This window comes from Carya illinoinensis, chromosome 4 (genome assembly GCF_018687715.1).
Source record: "Carya illinoinensis cultivar Pawnee chromosome 4, C.illinoinensisPawnee_v1, whole genome shotgun sequence".
Classification (NCBI taxonomy): domain Eukaryota; kingdom Viridiplantae; phylum Streptophyta; class Magnoliopsida; order Fagales; family Juglandaceae; genus Carya; species Carya illinoinensis.
Genome location: NC_056755.1, coordinates 11975702 through 11994986, shown reverse-complemented (window position 1 = coordinate 11994986; position 19285 = coordinate 11975702). Strand labels below are relative to the sequence as shown.

Here is a 19285-nt window from a genome sequence, read left to right as displayed (position 1 = left end):
TTCGATCCTTCTACAAGTCCCTCACATACTCTCCGAATAATTAGTTTCCATGGAGAATGATTAGGAGGAATAAGGCACCTCCCAATGCAGCATTCTTTACTTGGACAGCTTCCCTAGGTAAGATTTTGCCAACAGATAATCTGAGAAAGCGCAGGGTGATAATACCAGATTGGTGTTGCATGTGTAAGAAATCCGGCGAGAGTGTAGATCATCTCTTACTACATTGCGAGATTGCTAGTGTTGTGGAATGAAGTGTTTGGCCGAGTAGAGGTAGCTTGGGTTATGCCCGCCATAGTGGTTGACTTTTTGGGCAGCTGGACACATCCAAGAGGTACTCCACAAATCAAAGCTGTGTGGATGGTACCTACCTGTATTATGTGGTGCTTGTAGCGCAGGAGCGTAACAATTGGACATTTGAAGATAAGGAGCGATCATTAGAGGAACTTAGATCTTTCTTTTTTAGAACTTGGGCCATAGCTTAAACTTTAATGGCCTAAATTTTCATGATTTTCTTGTTTCCGTTGCTGCAACCTAGATAGGTCTTATCTCTTGTATACCTTCTTGTGTACTTGGGGCTATGGCTATTATCAATACAACTGTTTACCTATCAAAAAAAAAAAAAAAATTTGTATTCTCTAGTATACCTAATTAGTCTTGAGCTATGCCTATTTCAGTATTAGAAAAATATCTTCTTACTTATAAAAAAAAATCATTTCCTTCTCCCCATTCTTGAATCACAAGAAATTTGGACTGAGCTCTTTAAAAAAGATCCAATAAAGATATCATTTGAAGTCTAAAAGGAACAAGGAATGACATACCAGACTGTGCAGCATGTAGAAGCTCTTCAAGCTCAAAAATTCGGTTAATGCCACCAGAGAGCTCAAGGAATTTTTTATGCAATTGAAGAATGTCACCAAAAGCTAAGAAGCTTTGAGATACAACAGAAGCTAAGAACCGCAATGCATGTGCCAGCTCACCTGAAAAAATATAATTGTATTATGAATATGAGAGAGAGAGAGAGAGAGAGAGATTATAGAAGGCCAACAGCATATCAAAATTATTATCGGACCAATCATACCCTGAGTAGAAACCAACGCTCGGTCACCCTTGTGTTCCATAGCATATAACAAGCTCAAGCCCCAAGTCACATTATTTGGGAGTTGCTTGGTGGTAAAATCATCAAGTATACCAAACAGCCATTTCTTTTTCAAAAGTGACATGGAGTGATTGAGAAGCTCCCTGAATCTCAACTCAATCATCTGCTCAGTAACAAGAACATATAAATCCATAAATTAATAACTAATACCAATTATCTCACTTATAGCATTCAGAAGGGAATCATTTACAAACTAACATACATATTATTAGTTTCCTCAAACAATACTGATTTGTTAAGCTTCAAACTAGTAATCCATAGCAGAAGAATAAAGTCATGTAGACATCGTAGCGGCGACAAATATATATCTATGGAGTTCTAAAATGTTTTTTTTATAAGTATCTATGAAGTCTAAAACGTTCAAAAGATGATCTTTAAAGAAACCTAACCAATGGCTCAAAAAAATTATAAAAACAAAAAAAATCTCCCGTTTAGGCTACCACTGAAGAGAAGATTTACAAGATACCAGCTATAACCGACTATAAGAAAAGAGTTCTATATTAAGGGTCGATAAAAGTATTTCAGTTATTTTGATATCTCAAACATAACTCTCGCCCAAGCTGCCACCAATCCATAAATGAATGCTCAGCAAACTAGGAGTGTTAATTTGTCAATGACAGATTTAAGCTTATCATTCTCTACTGAAAAGGATTACCGGTTTCCTCTTAGTAAGGCACCTTTTTGAGCTTTCTGGATCAAATATATCACTTTCATGAAGAAAGCCACAACTCTTCTTCATATACTGAATTTTCAAAATGTAACTCAGTTCACTACCTTGGTCCTTGACTCTGATCTATGCCCCTGCAGCCCCACTCCTTACAAGAGCTTGACACATGGCCAAGGTTGAACTTGAAGTAAATTAAATGAATGTTAAACAAACAAAAAAAAAAACCTTTGCTATGGAGGGAACTTCAAATCAAATAGTGGCATGATAGACAACATTGCATGTGCAAGTGTCCACACCAATGCCGAGATTTCAATAAGAATTCAACAGGTTATTGTTCAAATTTCCCCTTTTAGCAATGTTTTATAACATAAACCTTTTTTCCGCAAACGTTTCCTGAGGCATCCACATTCAGGGCAATGGCGGACATTCATATTTCGTGTCAAACAGCAAGCCTTATGTCCATGTTTGAAATAAAGGTCCAGGACGTCAAGAAATATCAATATCAATTATCACACGAAAGAAATTTAACACCCATAAACAGAACACATCATGAAGTTCAGGTAACTTACAGCTTTTTCTCGAGCACCACCCCCAAAGAAAGCAACAGATTCAGCATGAGTGCGCAGTCTTTCATGCATGAACCTAGTTTATACATAATGTGTCAAGTCAGGTTGATGTTAAAGCAAATATTGCTCAAGCATTAGCGACATGATTCAGTATGAGTATGCAGTCTTTCATGCATGAACCTATTTTATACAAAATGTGTCATGTCAGGTTGATGTTAAAGCAATATTGCTCAAGCATTAGCGACATGGGAAGCAGCAAACCGAAAAAAGATTACCTAAAGGTCCCTTCAAGTTGTTGTTCTTTACTTGCCAGCTCACCGAAGTCAGGAGCAACAGTTCTTAGAAAACCCAGACCCAGTAACATATAGGCATACAATATGGCAACTCCCTTCTGACCTGTTAACAGCTTCATTCTCCATGTGAACCTTGAAAATAACAGAGACACTTCCAAGGATCAATGGAAAAGACGAGCAAGCAGTGGTTGAAACTCTTGTTACATAGATAGAATTTGGGCATAATTATTGTAATTTAGTAATACTTTCATTTCTAGCTAGCTAATACATAACTGTCAATTACCTTGTATAGAAGATTTAGGCGCTGGAAATCTGGCAGTAATTGTGTAAATATTCTTATATAATGAAAGCAAACTCTATGGAAAGGGCATTCAGACCAAAATTGACATGGTATCAAGAGCCCCTACTCTAATATTTGTCGTTGTGGTCTAAATACTTGCTGTGTGATTCTTGCTGCCAACGGGAGATTTTTTTTTTTCCCTCTGTTCTGCAAATTTCCCTCGTGTTCTTGGTCGGCACCTTCTGTGGTGCCTCTCTTCTTGGGTTTCAGTTTCGGGATTTCAGTCCAGCGTTGCGTGTGACTGCATGACTCCGTGTTGGAGTTTTCTGTGGGTGGCTGAGTGACTGTCGGCATTGTCTGTGAGTGGCGTGGGCTGTCGCCAACTTCTGTGGCCGTCGGCGACGTCTCTGGGTGGCTGTGTTGCAGTAGGCCCTCTCTGTCGATGCTCCTGGTACTTTTGCAAGTGCTGGACAGGTATCGCACATTCTGGGTCTTCTCTTCTCGCCGTGGGCGTACTCTTTTCGAGAGGGTCATTTTATGTATGGTCTTTGGTTTCGAGTGGGTCATTTGATATCTGTTTCTGTTTGGGCTTTCTCTCCACTGGTTTGAGTGTTTTGGGCCTCTTATTATCTTGACTTGGATCTGTTTTTGGGTTGGATTTACTGCTTATTTGCTTGTGACAGCTTGGGCTTATTTTTTGAGTGGTTTTCATCATGTCTATTGAAAATTGTATTGTTCGATTTACTGGAAAGAATTTTCCTGCATGAGCGTTTCAATTTAAAATGTTCTTGAAAGGGAAAGAATTATCAAATCATATTGATAGTTCTGCTAAAATTCCCACTGATGAACGAGAATTTGCCCAATGGGAGGACAAGGATGCTAAGGTAGTCTCTTGGCTATTGGGGATGCTTGAATCCCATCTTGTGACAAATCTTCGCTGTTTTACTACAGCTCAGGCTATGTGGGACTACTTGTACCGTATTTATCATCAAGATCACAGTGCTCGGAAGTTCTAATTGGAGTTGGAAATTAATAATTCCAGTCAAGGTAATTTGACTATTGAACAGTTTATTCTGTTTTTATTAATTTTTGGAGCGAATATTCTGCCATTGTTCATGCTAAGGTTCCCCCAACGACACTAGCGGCTCTTCACGCAGTTCATGCTGAGAGTCAACGCGATCAGTTTTTGATGAAGCTTCGACCTGAATTTGAGCATGTTCGAGCCGGTTTATTGAACCGTAATCCGGTTCCTTCTTTGGATATTTGTTTGGGAGATTTATTGCGTGAAGATCAATGGTTATCCACTCATATGGGTATGACTTCTGAGAAGGTATTTTCTGAGGCTGTGAATGTTGCATATGCAGCACAAGGGAGAGGAAGGAACAAGTTGCAGTGTTTTAGTTGCAAGGAGTTTGGTCATATTGCTCACAATTGTCCTAAGAAAGTTTGTAACTACTGCAAGAAAAAGGGCCATATCATCAAAGATTGTTGAGTGCAGCCTCAAAATCGCCAATCCCAAGCTTTTCAAGCTGCTGTTCAGTCTTCTTCTTCTTCTTCAGCGCCACCCACTGTAAGCTCTGATTCATCTGTTCTCACCCCAACAATGGTCCAACAAATGATTGTGTCTGCTTTTACGACCTTAGGCCTACAAGGTACGGGTACTAACTCGACTTCTTGGATTGTTGATTCGGGCGCTTCTAATCATGACTGGTAATATGACAGGTCTCCATGGTGTTCGTAAGTATAGCGGCACGCAAAATATTCAGATTGCTGATGGTAGTACTCTTCTTATTACTGTTATTGGTAATTTAGGCTCTTCATTTCGCAATGTTTTTGTCTCTCCTGGATTGTCTACCAATTTAATTTTTGTTGAACAATTGGTAGATAATAACTATGATGATCATTTTTCTCGTGGTGGTCTTGTGCAGGATCAGGTGTTGGGGACGGTGATTGCAAAGGGGCCTAAAGTGGGACGTTTATTTCCTTTACAATATTCTATTCCTAATTTTATTTCTTTTGCTTGTACGGCTACTGCCAATAATGATAAAGTCTAGCATAAGAAATTTGGTCATCCTAATTCTGTTGTCTTGGCTCATCTTATGAAAAATGGTTTTTTGGGCAATAAAGATTCTTTTTCTTTTTCTCCTATCTCTTTTGATTGTACTACTTGTCGTCTTAGTAAAAGTAAAACTTTACATTTTCCTGCGCATGATAGTCGTGCTTCTAATTGCTTTGAGCTTGTGTGTACTGATGTTTGGGGTGTGAGTCTTGTTATTTCTCATGATCAGTATCGTTATTTGGTGACATTTATCGATGATTATAGTTGATTCACTTGGATCTATTTTCTCCGCTCTAAAGCTGACGTGCTTTCTGTCTTTCAAAAATTTGTTGCACTTGTCGAGACACAGTTTAGTACTTGTATCAAAACTTTATGCTTTGACTCAGAGAGGGAGTACATGTCTCATTCTTTTCAAACTTTTCTTCAACAAAAGGGGATCATTTCCCAGCGTTCTTGTCCTTATACCCATCAACAAAATGAAGTCTCTGAGCATAAGAATCGTCATCTCATAGATGTTGTTCGTACTTTGTTGATTGATTCTTCTGTTCCTTCTAAGTTCTGGGTAGAATCTTTATCTACTACTTTCTATTTGATTAATCATTTGCCTATTGCCACTCTAAATTATGATTCTCCCTATTTTCAATTATTTGACATATCTCCTGAGCATCAATCCTTTCATACTTTTGGGTGTGTTTGTTTTGTTCATCTGCCACTTGTTGAGCATCACAAGCTTGCTGCCCAGTCTGTCATGTGTGCCTTTATGGGATATAATCCTACTCAGAAAGGATTTTTTTATTATGATGCTCATGCAAACAAATTCCGAACCTCCCGAAATGAGATTTTCTTCGAAAATCAATATTTCTTTTAGGTTATTTCTGATACTCCTATTACTCTTCTTCCCACTTTTGATGATGTGTCTTCTTCTATTGAGCAATTTAAACCATGTGTGGTGTATCATCGACGTCTTCCCCCTTCTTCAACGCCCCTTCAAGCCACTAATCTGTCATCTGATTCTGCGGTTCCTATACCTCGGCGCTCCACCCGAGTTACATATCCACCGGATAAGTATGGTTTTCCTCATACCTCACTTACTGCCACTCTCGACACTTTTTTTGTTCCTTATTCTTATACCCAGGCAGCCACCCAAGTATATTAGCAACAGGCCATGCAAGAAGAAATCCAAACTCTTCAAAACAATCACACTTGGGATCTTGTGACTTGTCCAACTGGTGTCAAACCTATTAGTTGTAAACAGGTGTACTTAGACAAGTTTTGATTTGATGGCTCATTGGACAGATATAAGGCTCGTCTTGTGGCTCTTGGGAACTGGCAGGAGTATGGTATTGATTATGAAGAGACCTTTCCACTGGTTGCCAAAATGACTATTGTGTAGACTATCTTGGCACTTGTTGCATCACAGGGGTGGTCTCTCCAGTAGATGGATGTGAAAAATGCTTTTCAACATGGGGATTTGAAGGAAGAAATCTATATGTCTCCACCTCCCAACATGTTTGCTACACCTTCCTCAGAGGTTTGTCGACTACGCCAATCCTTGTATGTTCTGAAACAGGCTCCGCGTGCATGGTTTGATAAATTTTGCTCTATCCTGCTTGCTTTTCATTTTACTCAAGAGTCAGTTTGATTCCTCTCTTTTTCTTCGCAAGACTTCTAGGAATTGTGTTGCTTCTAGTATATGTTGATGACATTGTAATTACTGGATCTGATACTTAGTTAATTAAGTAATTACAACAGCATCTCAAGGCCTCTTTTCACATGAAAGATCTTGGTCCCCAGCAATACTTTCTTAGCCTTGAGGTGCAGATTACTCCGACTGGTACATTGTTACACCAGCACAAATATACACAGAAAGTGATTTCATTCGCTGGTCTCCAATCAGGTAACTCTGTTCTTACTCCCTTGGAGGTCATCTTAAGCTTTGTCAAGAGGAAGGCGAGCTTCTATCATATCCATTCTTGTATCGGCAGCTTGTTGGGAGTTTGAACTACTTGACAATTACTCGCCCTGATATTTCTTTTGTTGTGTAGCAAGTTAGTCAATTTATGCACGCTCCCAGACATTTTCATTTAGCCGTTGTCCGCCGCATTATCCGCTATCTAAAGGGCACCTCTAATTGAGGGATATTCTTTCCTCAAGATTCTTCTCTACAGTTGGTGGGGTACAGTGATACCAATTGGGCTAGTTGTGCGGATACTCATCGATCTGTTACAGGGTGATGCCTGTTCTTAGGCAATGCACTTATTTCTTGGGAGTAAGAAGCAGGACCGCGTTTCCAAATCTTCCATCGAGTCTGAATATCGTGCTATGTCTTCTGCTTGCTCTAAGATCACGTGGCTTTGTGGGTTATTGGGTGAACTTGGATTTCCTCAGCGTCATTCCACTCCTCTCCATGCTAACAATACTAGTACTATTCAGATTGCCGCTAATCTTGTTTTCCATGAGCGTATGAAACACATCAAAGTTGATTGTCATTCCATCCGTGAAGCTTTTGACAAGCATGTAATTACTCTTCCTCACATTTCCACTACACTTCAAATGGCTAACATCTTCACTAAAGCTCTTCCTCGGCATTGACAGCAATTCTTGATTGACAAATTGATGCTTTTAGATCTCCCAGCATCAATTTGAGGGGAGATGTTATGTAAATAGAATTTGGGCATAATTATTATAATTTAGTAATACTTTCCTTTCTAGCTAGCTAATACATAACTGTCAATTACCTTGTAAATACTTACCTTGTATAGAAGATTTAGGCGCTGGAAATCTGGCAGTAATTGTGTAAATATTCTTATATAATGAAAGCAAACCCTATGGAAAGGGTATTCAGACCAAAATTGACAACTCTTTTCAGGCTCCTAGAAAGACTAAATCCCTAGAACCATGATAACTAAACTGAATAGGTTACTCACCAGAGAATGTCCACAGATGGCTTTACCATTCCAGTAACCAGTCCCGACAAATCAGTAGTCAACTTTTCCAGATCATGAGTTAATCTCTGATCTGCATCAATATTTTTGTTTGACATTTGAAAGACCTACAAAGATGCATTTTGAAATGAGTTTGCCCGTAATCCTGTATGTCTCGCTAGAGAGCTTAAAAATCAACCAAATAGATTTTAATGATCCAGACAACAATCCCAATGTATAAAACAAACAAATTTTCAAATATGAAGAGCAGAATTTCCAAAAAAGAGTCTTTTTAACACTAAAAAGGTACTATAACAATGAGATTTAATTCATAGAAAACAAATATAAATGTCTAATGCACGTAACAAAAAGATAATACTACGTAAGTTACAAATATGCAGCACACAATTTCCAAAACAAAAATTATCCATAAATACTGCAAACAGCTTTTATTCACAACGCTGTAATGCCTCCCATGCACACATACAGGGTTCATGCAAGATAGGCATGCCAAATGAATTGTCTACATACTTTTCTAGTATTAATAAAAATCTATTTTACGTATTAAAAAAAAAAATTGACTACACACTTAAAAATAAATACCTTATAAAATGCATTATTTCTCAAATAGTTCTTCAGTAAATGTTGAGTCAAACGGATCCTCCACCCAAGGGCCAGTCTGGCTTTCAAGTGCCTAGAAAACAAACATAATTTATTTGATTGTTGCAAAATGAATGGTAACAAACTATCATGTACTTCACCTTCTCTTCATCATACCAGAAACATTCTAATGCAGTAGATGTGCAAAATAAGTTTTTTTCTCTTTTTTTCTTTTAAAAAAGAAAAAAAGTGTGTTAAGCTTGTAAAAGTAGAAAAAACACTCATGAAAGTTACACTTGACTATAGCATCAAGAGTATCACAAAGAAGAATACAAACTGCGTAACTGACACAGCTCACTAAAGAATCACTCTAATAACTATAAATGTTGTGAGGCTCACTTTGTGCATATATATTTCTCACCTTAGGCACTAAAGTTTGGACAAGAACTTCAAGGGATCTTGATCCTTGATAAATAAATCTACAATATCGTTGGATAATTAAATTAAGCGTTACACTCAAGACGGATAAAAGATCAAGGTACAGAACCAACAGTTTCAGATGTAACAGAAAATTTATAGCAACACAATTTATTAGAGTATGATTTATGATGGGATTTTTCATCAGACATCACACAAAACATTACAAATGACCATAAGAATGCCCACCAATATGCAAGCCATAAACATTATGTCTGTAAGAATAACAGGAAACCAGTATCAAAAGATTGAAGCAACAGAAATACCAAATGCAACCCAATAAAGAAAACTCCAGCAAACGGATTATCACTAAGCCTTCTTTCTGAAGGAACAAGGTAAAAAGGACATGGATTTGAGTGCTAACCCATTATTTACCCTGTTAACCTTCCCGTGCCTAGCTCTAAAACTCATGAAGTTGCAAATAAGCACAATCAGTTGGAATCCATTGTACCCGGCAATCCAACTGAGATATATGTGTACTGACTTCTATAAAAGGCCTATTCCACTAGATGACAAAATTACCTTAAAGAAGGTGCAACGAAAGAAGATGCAGCACTTTGAAGAACACTAACACCAATTAGCCGAATAAAGGATGCTTTATCCTGCTCCAAAACAAACTTCACGGTGGTTCCTGTGAATATTAATGCCCCTCAATAACAAATACAGTATCCCCAATATCATCAAATGCTTATAGAAGGGAAAAGAAAATACCATTCAGTGAGGCAATTCGATCAGAGATCCATGTTCTTGATACAACGAGAAGAGCAACTGCAAGGAATTGTGCTCCTTGTCTATCAAGTAATGTTGGTACCTGAAAACCAAGCAGTTTGATGGCCAATACAATAACTTCTAGGAAACTTATTGCCATGGTTTAAATAGATGCAATGTATAACTGAGAATGCAGTAAGAGCCAATACAAGAATATCTCAGTATAAGGAAAGGAATAAACTGGATATATTATGGAATGAAGCAGATTTCCACAGACAAATTTAAGATACATAGTATCATGCACTTCGTGGTCCATAACATGATATATTGACACCTATAAATGTTATACGTAAATATAAATCTTTGAATATTTGATATCATGAAAAGAATAAAGTGTGCATTAGGGATGGCAAGTGGACTGGTGTGGGGGACAGCGAGACAGTACTCCCAAGCCATCAACAAAATCCCAACCCATTTTTAGACCCATCCTCCTTCCCACCCAAGATGGGGCAGGAGAGAGAGAGAGAGAGAGAGAGAGAGAGAGAGAGAGAGAGAGAGAGAGAGAGAGAGAGAGAGAGATCAGGGGAGGGGAGGACCGGGTGGGATTTTTTTAATCACTAGTTTGAAATACATTCCCAAGTAGAAGAGTAAGCTTTACTACCAACACATGATTGGATACAAGGAAATGCATGAATGGATACATGTCGCACTCTGCTTAAATTTTTCTGGAGCTGGGCCTCTACAGTTTTGAGCTGCAAATACATATACAGACACATTGGTTGGGTCTGGTACATCTGGGGTGTTGATAAGGGTTTACATGCTAGTTAGACCTCTCACCTAGCTCAAGAGAGCAAAATCGTTCTCAGGAATGGTATTAAAAAAACTCACTTACCAAAAACCCTTACTAAAAAAATCTTAAAAACACATTTTTAATTTATACCAGTTCATAAGGGTGGGCATCACCCCTAACCACAATCCACTAGTCCAGAGAACCAATCTCATGCCAAAAGCATAAAAGAAATAGGACATTAAAAATAAAATAAAAAAACGCACCAGTATTTTGAACATGGCAGCTACTCTCAATGACAATAACCTTGGAGTCATTTGGATTTGTGGAAACACTGCCAATGGAACTGTTTTATCCACAGGAGGAGACACTGCTATCACCTCAGTTATGTATGATTGTGCATTGGAACATGAGCGAGTAGAATTCTGGACAGAGAATTGAAGGGTTGTATAAAGTACAATGGTATAAAAGAAGACAACCATGACAACAACTGACTAAAAATTTTAACCTTTCCAGCTGTCGCAAATGCTCGTTGTACAGCCAATGCACCACTCTGGCGTTCTGTGTCAGTACTCTTCACCACAGTTATATCTGCTTCGCTATGGACAGGAGAATCTTCTCTGCAATTATCATCAAAGTTAGGCAAACAAATCTCTTAATCATTAACACAACAAACACAAAACGTTGCAAGCTGAACTTAGAAATCCAACATTTTATAATGAACACTCCAGCCTCCTTCACCATCCAAAGACAACACCACGTCATGAAATGCAACTAGTGCTGGTCGATGTGATATAGTTATGCATGATGTTCCCATTGCTCGAACTTTCGCGCAAAAGCGCTCCTCCATATCAGTTGTGACTGCACTCGTGCACTCATCAAGAATTGCAAATTTAGGCTTATGGTAGAACAGTCTGGCCATCCCCAATCTTTGTTGCTCGCCCAGAGATAGTTCATCTCCCCAGTTAATCTCTTTTTCAAGTGGGTAACGCTCTAACAGGTACTCAAGGTCAACCTTGAAAAAAAACATACAACCTATTCGATGAGCATTATGTTTAAGAATCAAGGCATATAGAGAAAAAACGTAAGATTAGAAAATTTACATTTTTCAATAGCTCCACCATTTCACTAGGAGTGAGATGCTCAACCTCTTGATCTACAGTATGAGGATAAATTAACTGATCCCTAAGTGTTCCTACAGCAGTGTATGGTCGTTGTGGCACATAGAAAATCTCCTTATTAAGATCAGAACCAACCCCAGGTTTCACAATGTGGCCAGATACTAGAGGCCAGAGGCCTCCTAAAACTCGAAAAAGTGAGCTCTTTCCACTACCATTGGGACCTTCAGAAAAAAAGTAAGAACATTATCACATGCTGAGCTGGTATCTCAGAAGAAAGAAATACATCTTTTAGACCCATTAATGCTAAAACAAGCATTTTGTTTTTCTATTTTGATATACAGTACATATATAATCATAATGGAAAGTAAAACATCCAGAGAACGTTAACTTTTAACAATATGATCAGGATAATATGATGAATATGAGATACTAAACACAAGCCTTTTTTAACCTAAGTTTTCAATAACCATAATGATGCCCTTTATGGGGTAATCATAAAATCACAGACTACTTATATAGGTTAACAAGTGAGATACTGAGAAGAAACTGTTTTGGAACTAAATTTTCTTGGATTGCTACGTTGTAATGCTCATGCATTTAAATCTTATCCGATTTGTGTAACTGTCGCTTATTTTGTTTATATTTCTAAATTTCTATTTGTCATTTCCAATTTTGCCGTAAAACATTAGCTTGAACTCTACCAATTGATTGACATTAACACCAACAACACCATTCCTGGATACCCTTTCATAAACAACAATATCATTCAATACCATCAGCTCCACCTTAATCTATACTTCCATTGCCACCACCCAACCATCTCATAACTAGAGCCAGCTCATTTGCTCAAACACACCACTATGGGACTTAAATGAATCAGACAACTGCCACAACCAACTTAAACCACCTCCATATCTATGCCATAACATCTGAATAGCATTGATACTACCTTGCCTCCACAACCACTACCACCAACATAATCATCACACCACACTTCTGCCACATCACTGCTGTACTGAAAAGAACCACACCTAGCTACCCATGTGGTCTCTAGATTCAAAACATAGAATAATTTGCTAGAAATAAATTTCCAATACTGAAGACCATGCAAAATTAATCACTTAATAATGAAAATACATACTAAGCACAAGAACTTTCCAACCATTATTTAGAATCAAAATTCATGGAAAAAAAATCCCTGAAGTGAGTGCCATAATCTACTGTATAACTGATTTTCACAAATCAAAAGAAGATAAGAATTAATTTCCTTTGTGTGGAAAAAAAGGGAAAACTATCTGAGGAATAATTCCCAAGGAAGAATAATGCTCACAGGGCAAGGAGACATGAAACAAAGAAAAGTACAATGAAATAACACCAAATAAAGATGCTTCTAAGTTACCTGTGATCAGAAGATTAGATCCTGATTCAACCCTAAGAGTCAAATCATCCACCAAGACATTACCAGAGGGGGTAACAACCTGCAAAATACCGAAGCTATCAGAACATGAAAAAAAAAAAAAAAAAAAAATGCAGGACGGATAATTAAAGAAGTTTCACATACCTTGACACCAGCAAACTCAATGTAATTAGCTTCACTAATGTAATTAGAGCTCCCATCTCTCTGCAGAGAAGATTTATCATTAACCATACTTAGCTCTCTTGATGTGACGATTAACTCATGAATGCGGTCAGCATAACCACTGTAAACAAGAGAACACATCAGAATATTATTCCTGAGTTAGAATAAGACATGCCTAATTCTCTCTCTCTCTCTTCAAACCCCCCCCCCCTCCCTCTCTCTCTCGGGCCACATGTTTTATATTTAGTCATAAAAAAGCTCCATAAGACCTCTAATAATGAAGTTAGAAAGATTCCAATATTTCTTTCTGAAAGATCCCAATAGAAATTATTAGTAGATCTGCAAATAAAGGATTATATAATACCTGAGACGATTAAGTCGTCTTGAACTAATAGAAAGAGTCCCAAGAGACTGAAATAGTGAAATTATAACACTAGTATGGTATCTTAAATTGCTCAACATCTCTGCACGCCCAATGGTTGAAGTGTCAGGTCGCAGATGGCCAGAAAAGAAGGGCTCAATGATTAAGATAACGGCAACTGTAGCACCAAGATACTTGAGTAAGAAATCCTGAATCATGCCAAACCACCAATGATCATGAAGGACAACACTCATGTGCCTAATCAGGGTTTTAAACTTTTGCTGAATGTGAGATTCTTCTCTCCTTTCTCCACCATAAAATGCTATACTTTCTGCATGTGTCCTTAATCGTGAATGAAGTTGTCGATAGTCTCCTTCCAATTGTTGTTCTTCAGACATAAGTTTCCCAAAAGCAGGAGAAAAGTTTCTAATCATGGCCCCTGCTCCTGCTACGTAGGCCTGGAAAGTAAAATAAAAGGTTAAGGTTGCACACAACCAAATACAATAATTATTACATTAATCTACAAACTTTTTGGATAAGAACAAACTATAACAAGATTGTAAGTAAATTACCAAAATCCAGAAGACATATTTGGGGCTGGCATAAGAACATAGACGCCAAGTATAGAGCAGACCATCAGTCACTGCGGTTAGATCATCCTGTACAAGCTCACTCAACTCTGAACAGAACCTCGGTACATCACTTGCAATTCGTTGTTCGGGATTATTTATCCGTCCATCAACATTTGATATTTTGTAATAAGCCATATTCTGAAAACCAAATAAGAATTAAAGAGAGCACACTGTTAGGACCAAGCAAAACATCATCATGCATTTATTGGGCAATCTTTTTTATGGTATTTGTTAGACAACTTGTCAATTGTTAGTAACTGCACTTTCTTGTGTCAACAGTGAAAGGAAAAAGAATTGAAAGATGAGATTATTATGTTCTCTACTGAAACAGAGCTAAGTAGTTACAAAATCAGATCCCATATCAGCTGGACACGTAGTTCGAGTATTAAGATGTAGAAAAAAATATAAATCAAATGGAAAAGGTAATACATAATGGTTTAGAGAAAATCAGCCATACACATTCAACCCCAAGGGGTTGGCCCAAGTGATGAAGGCCTTGGTCTTAGGGTATCACTCTCTTTAAGGTCCAAGGTTCAACACCTCATGGGTGCAAACAATCCTTTGGGGCCACACTCTCTGGTGAAAAGCCAGCAATTTAACCAGTTCCGTGTAGGGAAACTTCCAAGGGTGTGGTGCATGAGACCAAGGTTTACTCTGTAGGGGTGGTTCCGAAGGGCTTAAAGAGGTTCCCCGACGTAAAAAATATATATATAATAAATAAATAAAAGAATATCCTGAAATACCATTCAGAGATAATGTCATCAACAGGCATTTTGATCTAAGAAAGACCAATCAGACAGAAAAGTGGAGGAAATGCGAAACAAGATCCAAATATATACAAACTACATAACATTGAAGCAATGTATCAACCCAAATCGCACGAGCATATGTAGAGGAAGAAATAGAAAGTTCCAATCATATAAAAGCCAAATGCAACATTTAACAAGCCGTTTTTCAAAGGACAAAGGGTTTAGAACCCCAATCTTGGTGTAAGAAATAAATTTTTGAGTAAGCTAACAAAGAAGTTCACGACAAAACCACTTCTGGATTGTCCTACATATATAATATCCAACTAACAAAAGAGATGAACCCATCTGAGTGTTAAATCAATACTTGTCCAAAGCTTTTGAGACAAGTTGTAATGAGCAATTTAGTCAAAAGCTTAACCATGGGCAAAAGCCAATTCATGTACATCCCTCCAGGGGATGGTCACTAATACCCAACAAACCTTAACCAGGGAATATTTTTCCTTTATAACTTTCCAATTTAGTCAAAAGGCATTAAAATCATAGAAATAAACTACAACTAAAAATTTTGCAAACATTGGAAATTATTAAAAACCAAAAAAATAACCTTGGTACAGTGATCTTGCAGAATTACCTCAAAATAATGAGTGTGGATAAGCCTCGTCAATATCTTTCTGAACCGCAAACTAAGGGTCCCTGTAATGTAATTTGAGGTCGAATGCATGGCTGAAAGAAGAAAACATAATATAATATTTTCCGAAATCAACCGGAAAAATAATGGTACACGTCGAAGAAAAGCAGCGCGGAATAAAAATCCCTGCACTTTTGCCAGCCTGTTTCCTAAAGCAGTTCGCAACACCTGAAAACAGCAGAAGGGTAGTAATTACAAGAACACGAGAATCAACCGAGAGCTAGCATTAGAGAAAGCAGTAGTGAATCAAAGACTTCACGCCCATGCTTGACCAAAGTCTTATCCATTCCTTCTAGCAGAAAATTGATATTCTTATATAAGTTTTGTCTGCAGATAGCTCATGTTAAAAGTTCTATTTCCTCGTTTCTACAATTCTAAGACAAATTCAACACTGGGGCTTATCTTTTTTTCAATAGTTTTGACTCTAAAAACATCCACAACAAATCTTTTCTTTCTTTCTACTTCTTCTGTGTTCGCTTATCAAAAGAAAATTCTAACGCAGACAAGATGGTTAAAGACAAGCACCGGGCCCTGATGGTTTTTCCATGGGATTCTTTCAAACATGCTGGGAAGTGATAAAGGATGATCTTATGAGGGTTTTTCAGGAGTTTTTCATAGTTGGAAAATTTGAAAAAAGCCTTAACGCCACTTTTATTGCATTGATAGCTTAGCTAAGAAGGTTGGGGCGATGGAGATTAGGGAGTTTCGGCCCATTGGCTTAGTAAATGGAGTACACAAAATAATTTCCAAGGTGCTTGCGGACCGTCTAGGTGAGGTTTTGGGAAAGATTATTACAAAACCCCAAAATGCGTTTGTGAATGGTAGACAAATTTTAGACGCGGTTATAATTGCAATGAATGCCTTGATAGTAGATTGAAAGCTGGCAATGCAAGGATCATTTGCAAGCTAGACATGTAGAAAGCCTACGATCACGTTAATTAGGTTTTTCGTATTTACCTTTTTGGGAGGTGTGGTTTTGGGGAGAGGTGGAGGTCGTGGATCCGTTGGTGCATTTCTCCGGTGAAATTGTCAATTTTGATAAACGGAAGCCCAACTAGTTTTTTTAATAGCACTCGAGGTTTAAGACAAAGAGACCTGTTGTCTCCACTTATTTTTGTTATTGTCATGGAGGCGCTAAGCAGAATGAACTCAGCACTGGTTAATAATGGGTTCGTGGCGGGCTTCTTGATTGGCACCCCGGATAGGGTAATTATTAATATATCTCATTTGTTATTTGCAGATGACACGCTTATCTTTTGTGAGGCTGATCATAACTAGGACCAAGCACTGACGGCCCTTCTTCTTTGTTTTGGAGCAGTGTCTGGGCTGAAAGTGAAATTTGATAAATCAAAGATGGTGCCAACAAGAGGTGTTCACCATATAAGACAGTTAGCTAGCACTCTAGGGTGTAAGATTGCCTCTTTTCCTATGACTTACCTTGGACTTCCGTTGGGGGCTGCCTCGAGAGCATCATCATTATGGGACACAGTGATTGAGAAAGGAGAAAGGAGACTAGCAGGATCGAAGAGAATGTACCTGTCGAAAGGTGGTAGGATTACCTTGATCAAGAGTACTTATCTAATTTACCAACTTACTTTTCCCTATCCCAGCAAGTGTGGCGTCCTAAATAGAAAAACTTTAAAGCGATTTCCTGTGGAGTGGAATGGGTGAGAAGTTCGAATTCCACTTAGTCAATTGGGAGAAGGTATGTTGCCCTATCTCCAATGGTGGTTGGGAATTAGAAACTTGAGAATTTTTAATAAGGTGTTACTTGAAAAATGGTTGTGGAGATATAATAAGGAATCAGAAAGTTGGTGATTGAGAACAAATATGGAGGTTTATGGGGGGGATAGTGTACTAAAGAAGTGAGAGGGGCTTATAGAGTGGGGTAGTGGAAACACATTAGGAGAGGATGAGGGGTCTTTACTCGAAACACAGGTTTTCTTAGTGTGGTAACAATGCTTTAAAGGACTCTTTTCCCTCCCTTTTCCGGGTTGCAAGTGCCAAAGATGTTTCAATGGCTGATAGTGGGGAGCAAATCAAGTGGAATACCAATTTTAGCCCGGCGGCACAAGATTGGGAAATGAGCAGTTTTGAAGAATTTTTTAGCCTTTTATACTCCATAAAACCGAGCAACCAGCAAGCATATATGTTGTAGTGGACACCCACAGGTAAAGGTTTATTCTCATTACGCTCTTTTTATAAGTCCCTCACACGAGCCGAATACTCAGTTTCCATGAAGAAGGTTGTGGAGACATAAGGCGACTCCCAAAGCGACATTATTTGTGTGGAAAGTTTCCATGGGTAAGATCCTCACAACTGACAATTTGAGGAAACATAGGGTGATCATTGCAGATTGGTGTTACATGTGTAGGAATAGCGGGGAGTCTTTGGACCATCTCTTTCTACATTGTAAGGTAGCTAGAGAGTTATGGAATGAGGTGTTCAGTAGACTAGATTTGGCTTGGGTTATGCCCGAGACAGTGGTGGCAACACTGGCCAGCTGGCAAACCTAAGAGGCATTCAACAGATTAAAGGTGCATGAAAGATGGTCCCTATATGCATCATGTGGTGTTTGTGGCAGGAGCAAAATGATCGAACGTTCAAAGACAATGAGATTGTTAGAGGAACTTAAAGTTTTTTTTATTAGTACTCTTTGTACTTGGGTCATTGCTGTTGACTTTAATGGCATAGACCTTCATGATTTTCTTTTCTCCATTGCACCTACTTACTTAGTGCATTTCTTTGTAATGTTTTTGGCTATGCCTATTCTTTGATCAATAAAATTTGTTTACCTATAAAAATATAGACGGAAAAGATGCATAATCATTTCTAGCCTCTAAACATAGATATACTACTTAACTGCTGAAAGATGTAGATTCATGGATACTTCCTGTGTACCAGGATAATATCCCTTTCCATTATTAATAAAACTTTATCTTACTCATAAAAGAAAAATGCTACCAAAAAGAAAAGGAAACAAAAACAAAAGCTCATTATGATGATATACAAGGATATGACTCATCCATGTAAACACAGATATATCATGTTCCTACAGAAATCAATAATGTTTTCAGACTATAAAGCAATTACTTAATAAATTATCCTGATTTTTTTTAATGGAATAAATTATCCTGATTTTTTTAATGAGTAAAACTAACTTCATTTATACAAATAAAAAATTATCCTGAAATTACTGTAACTAAAAGGAGGAAACCCTATAGAATCTCAACTTTTTTTATTCTTTGGTGCCAAGTGGTGACGTGCTGTTACTGAAAGTTCAATGCCTATTATATCACTCATAGAAGGGCTTGTGTCTTCTCTCTTCCAATAAGCATACTAACAGCCATCATCATAATTTACATTTTCAACCATAGCCGAGAGCATCCTACTTAGAGCCTCCATGACTATAACGGACAATAAAGGTGACAACTGGTCCCCTTGTTGTAATCCACATGAACTTGGAAAAAAACCCATTGAAACTCCATTTATCAATACGGAGAACTTTGCCGTAGATATGCACCAATGGATCCACGCCCTCCATCGCTCCCCAAATCCACATCTCCTGAGCAAGTGAAGAAGGAAATCCCAATTAACATGGTCATATGCCTTTTCCATGTCTAGTTTACACATGATCC

The 19285-nt window shown here is 38.0% G+C and overlaps 1 protein-coding gene across 4 annotated transcripts in view; it reads right to left on the bottom strand.

The window, feature by feature from the left end:
• The window catches only part of LOC122307234 (ABC transporter D family member 1-like), a 39143-nt gene that overhangs the window by 6978 nt on the left and 12880 nt on the right, over positions 1 to 19285 (bottom strand). For all 4 annotated transcript variants that reach the window (XR_006241670.1, XR_006241671.1, XM_043119969.1 and 1 more), the window contains 17 exons: positions 15591 to 15815; positions 14151 to 14348; positions 13582 to 14036; positions 13200 to 13338; positions 13038 to 13116; positions 11621 to 11859; positions 11228 to 11532; positions 11026 to 11137; positions 10784 to 10942; positions 9734 to 9833; positions 9545 to 9653; positions 8549 to 8639; positions 7949 to 8073; positions 2665 to 2814; positions 2393 to 2465; positions 1079 to 1259; positions 819 to 977 (listed from right to left, as the gene is read on the bottom strand). Coding sequence is in view for 2 of the 4 variants with exons in the window: in XM_043119969.1 (XP_042975903.1) it covers positions 819 to 977; positions 1079 to 1259; positions 2393 to 2465; positions 2665 to 2814; positions 7949 to 8073; positions 8549 to 8639; positions 9545 to 9653; positions 9734 to 9833; positions 10784 to 10942; positions 11026 to 11137; positions 11228 to 11532; positions 11621 to 11859; positions 13038 to 13116; positions 13200 to 13338; positions 13582 to 14036; positions 14151 to 14348; positions 15591 to 15815 (2899 nt within the window). In the remaining 2 variants the exon portion in view is untranslated. The remainder of the gene's footprint in view (positions 1 to 818; positions 978 to 1078; positions 1260 to 2392; positions 2466 to 2664; positions 2815 to 7948; positions 8074 to 8548; positions 8640 to 9544; positions 9654 to 9733; positions 9834 to 10783; positions 10943 to 11025; positions 11138 to 11227; positions 11533 to 11620; positions 11860 to 13037; positions 13117 to 13199; positions 13339 to 13581; positions 14037 to 14150; positions 14349 to 15590; positions 15816 to 19285) is intronic.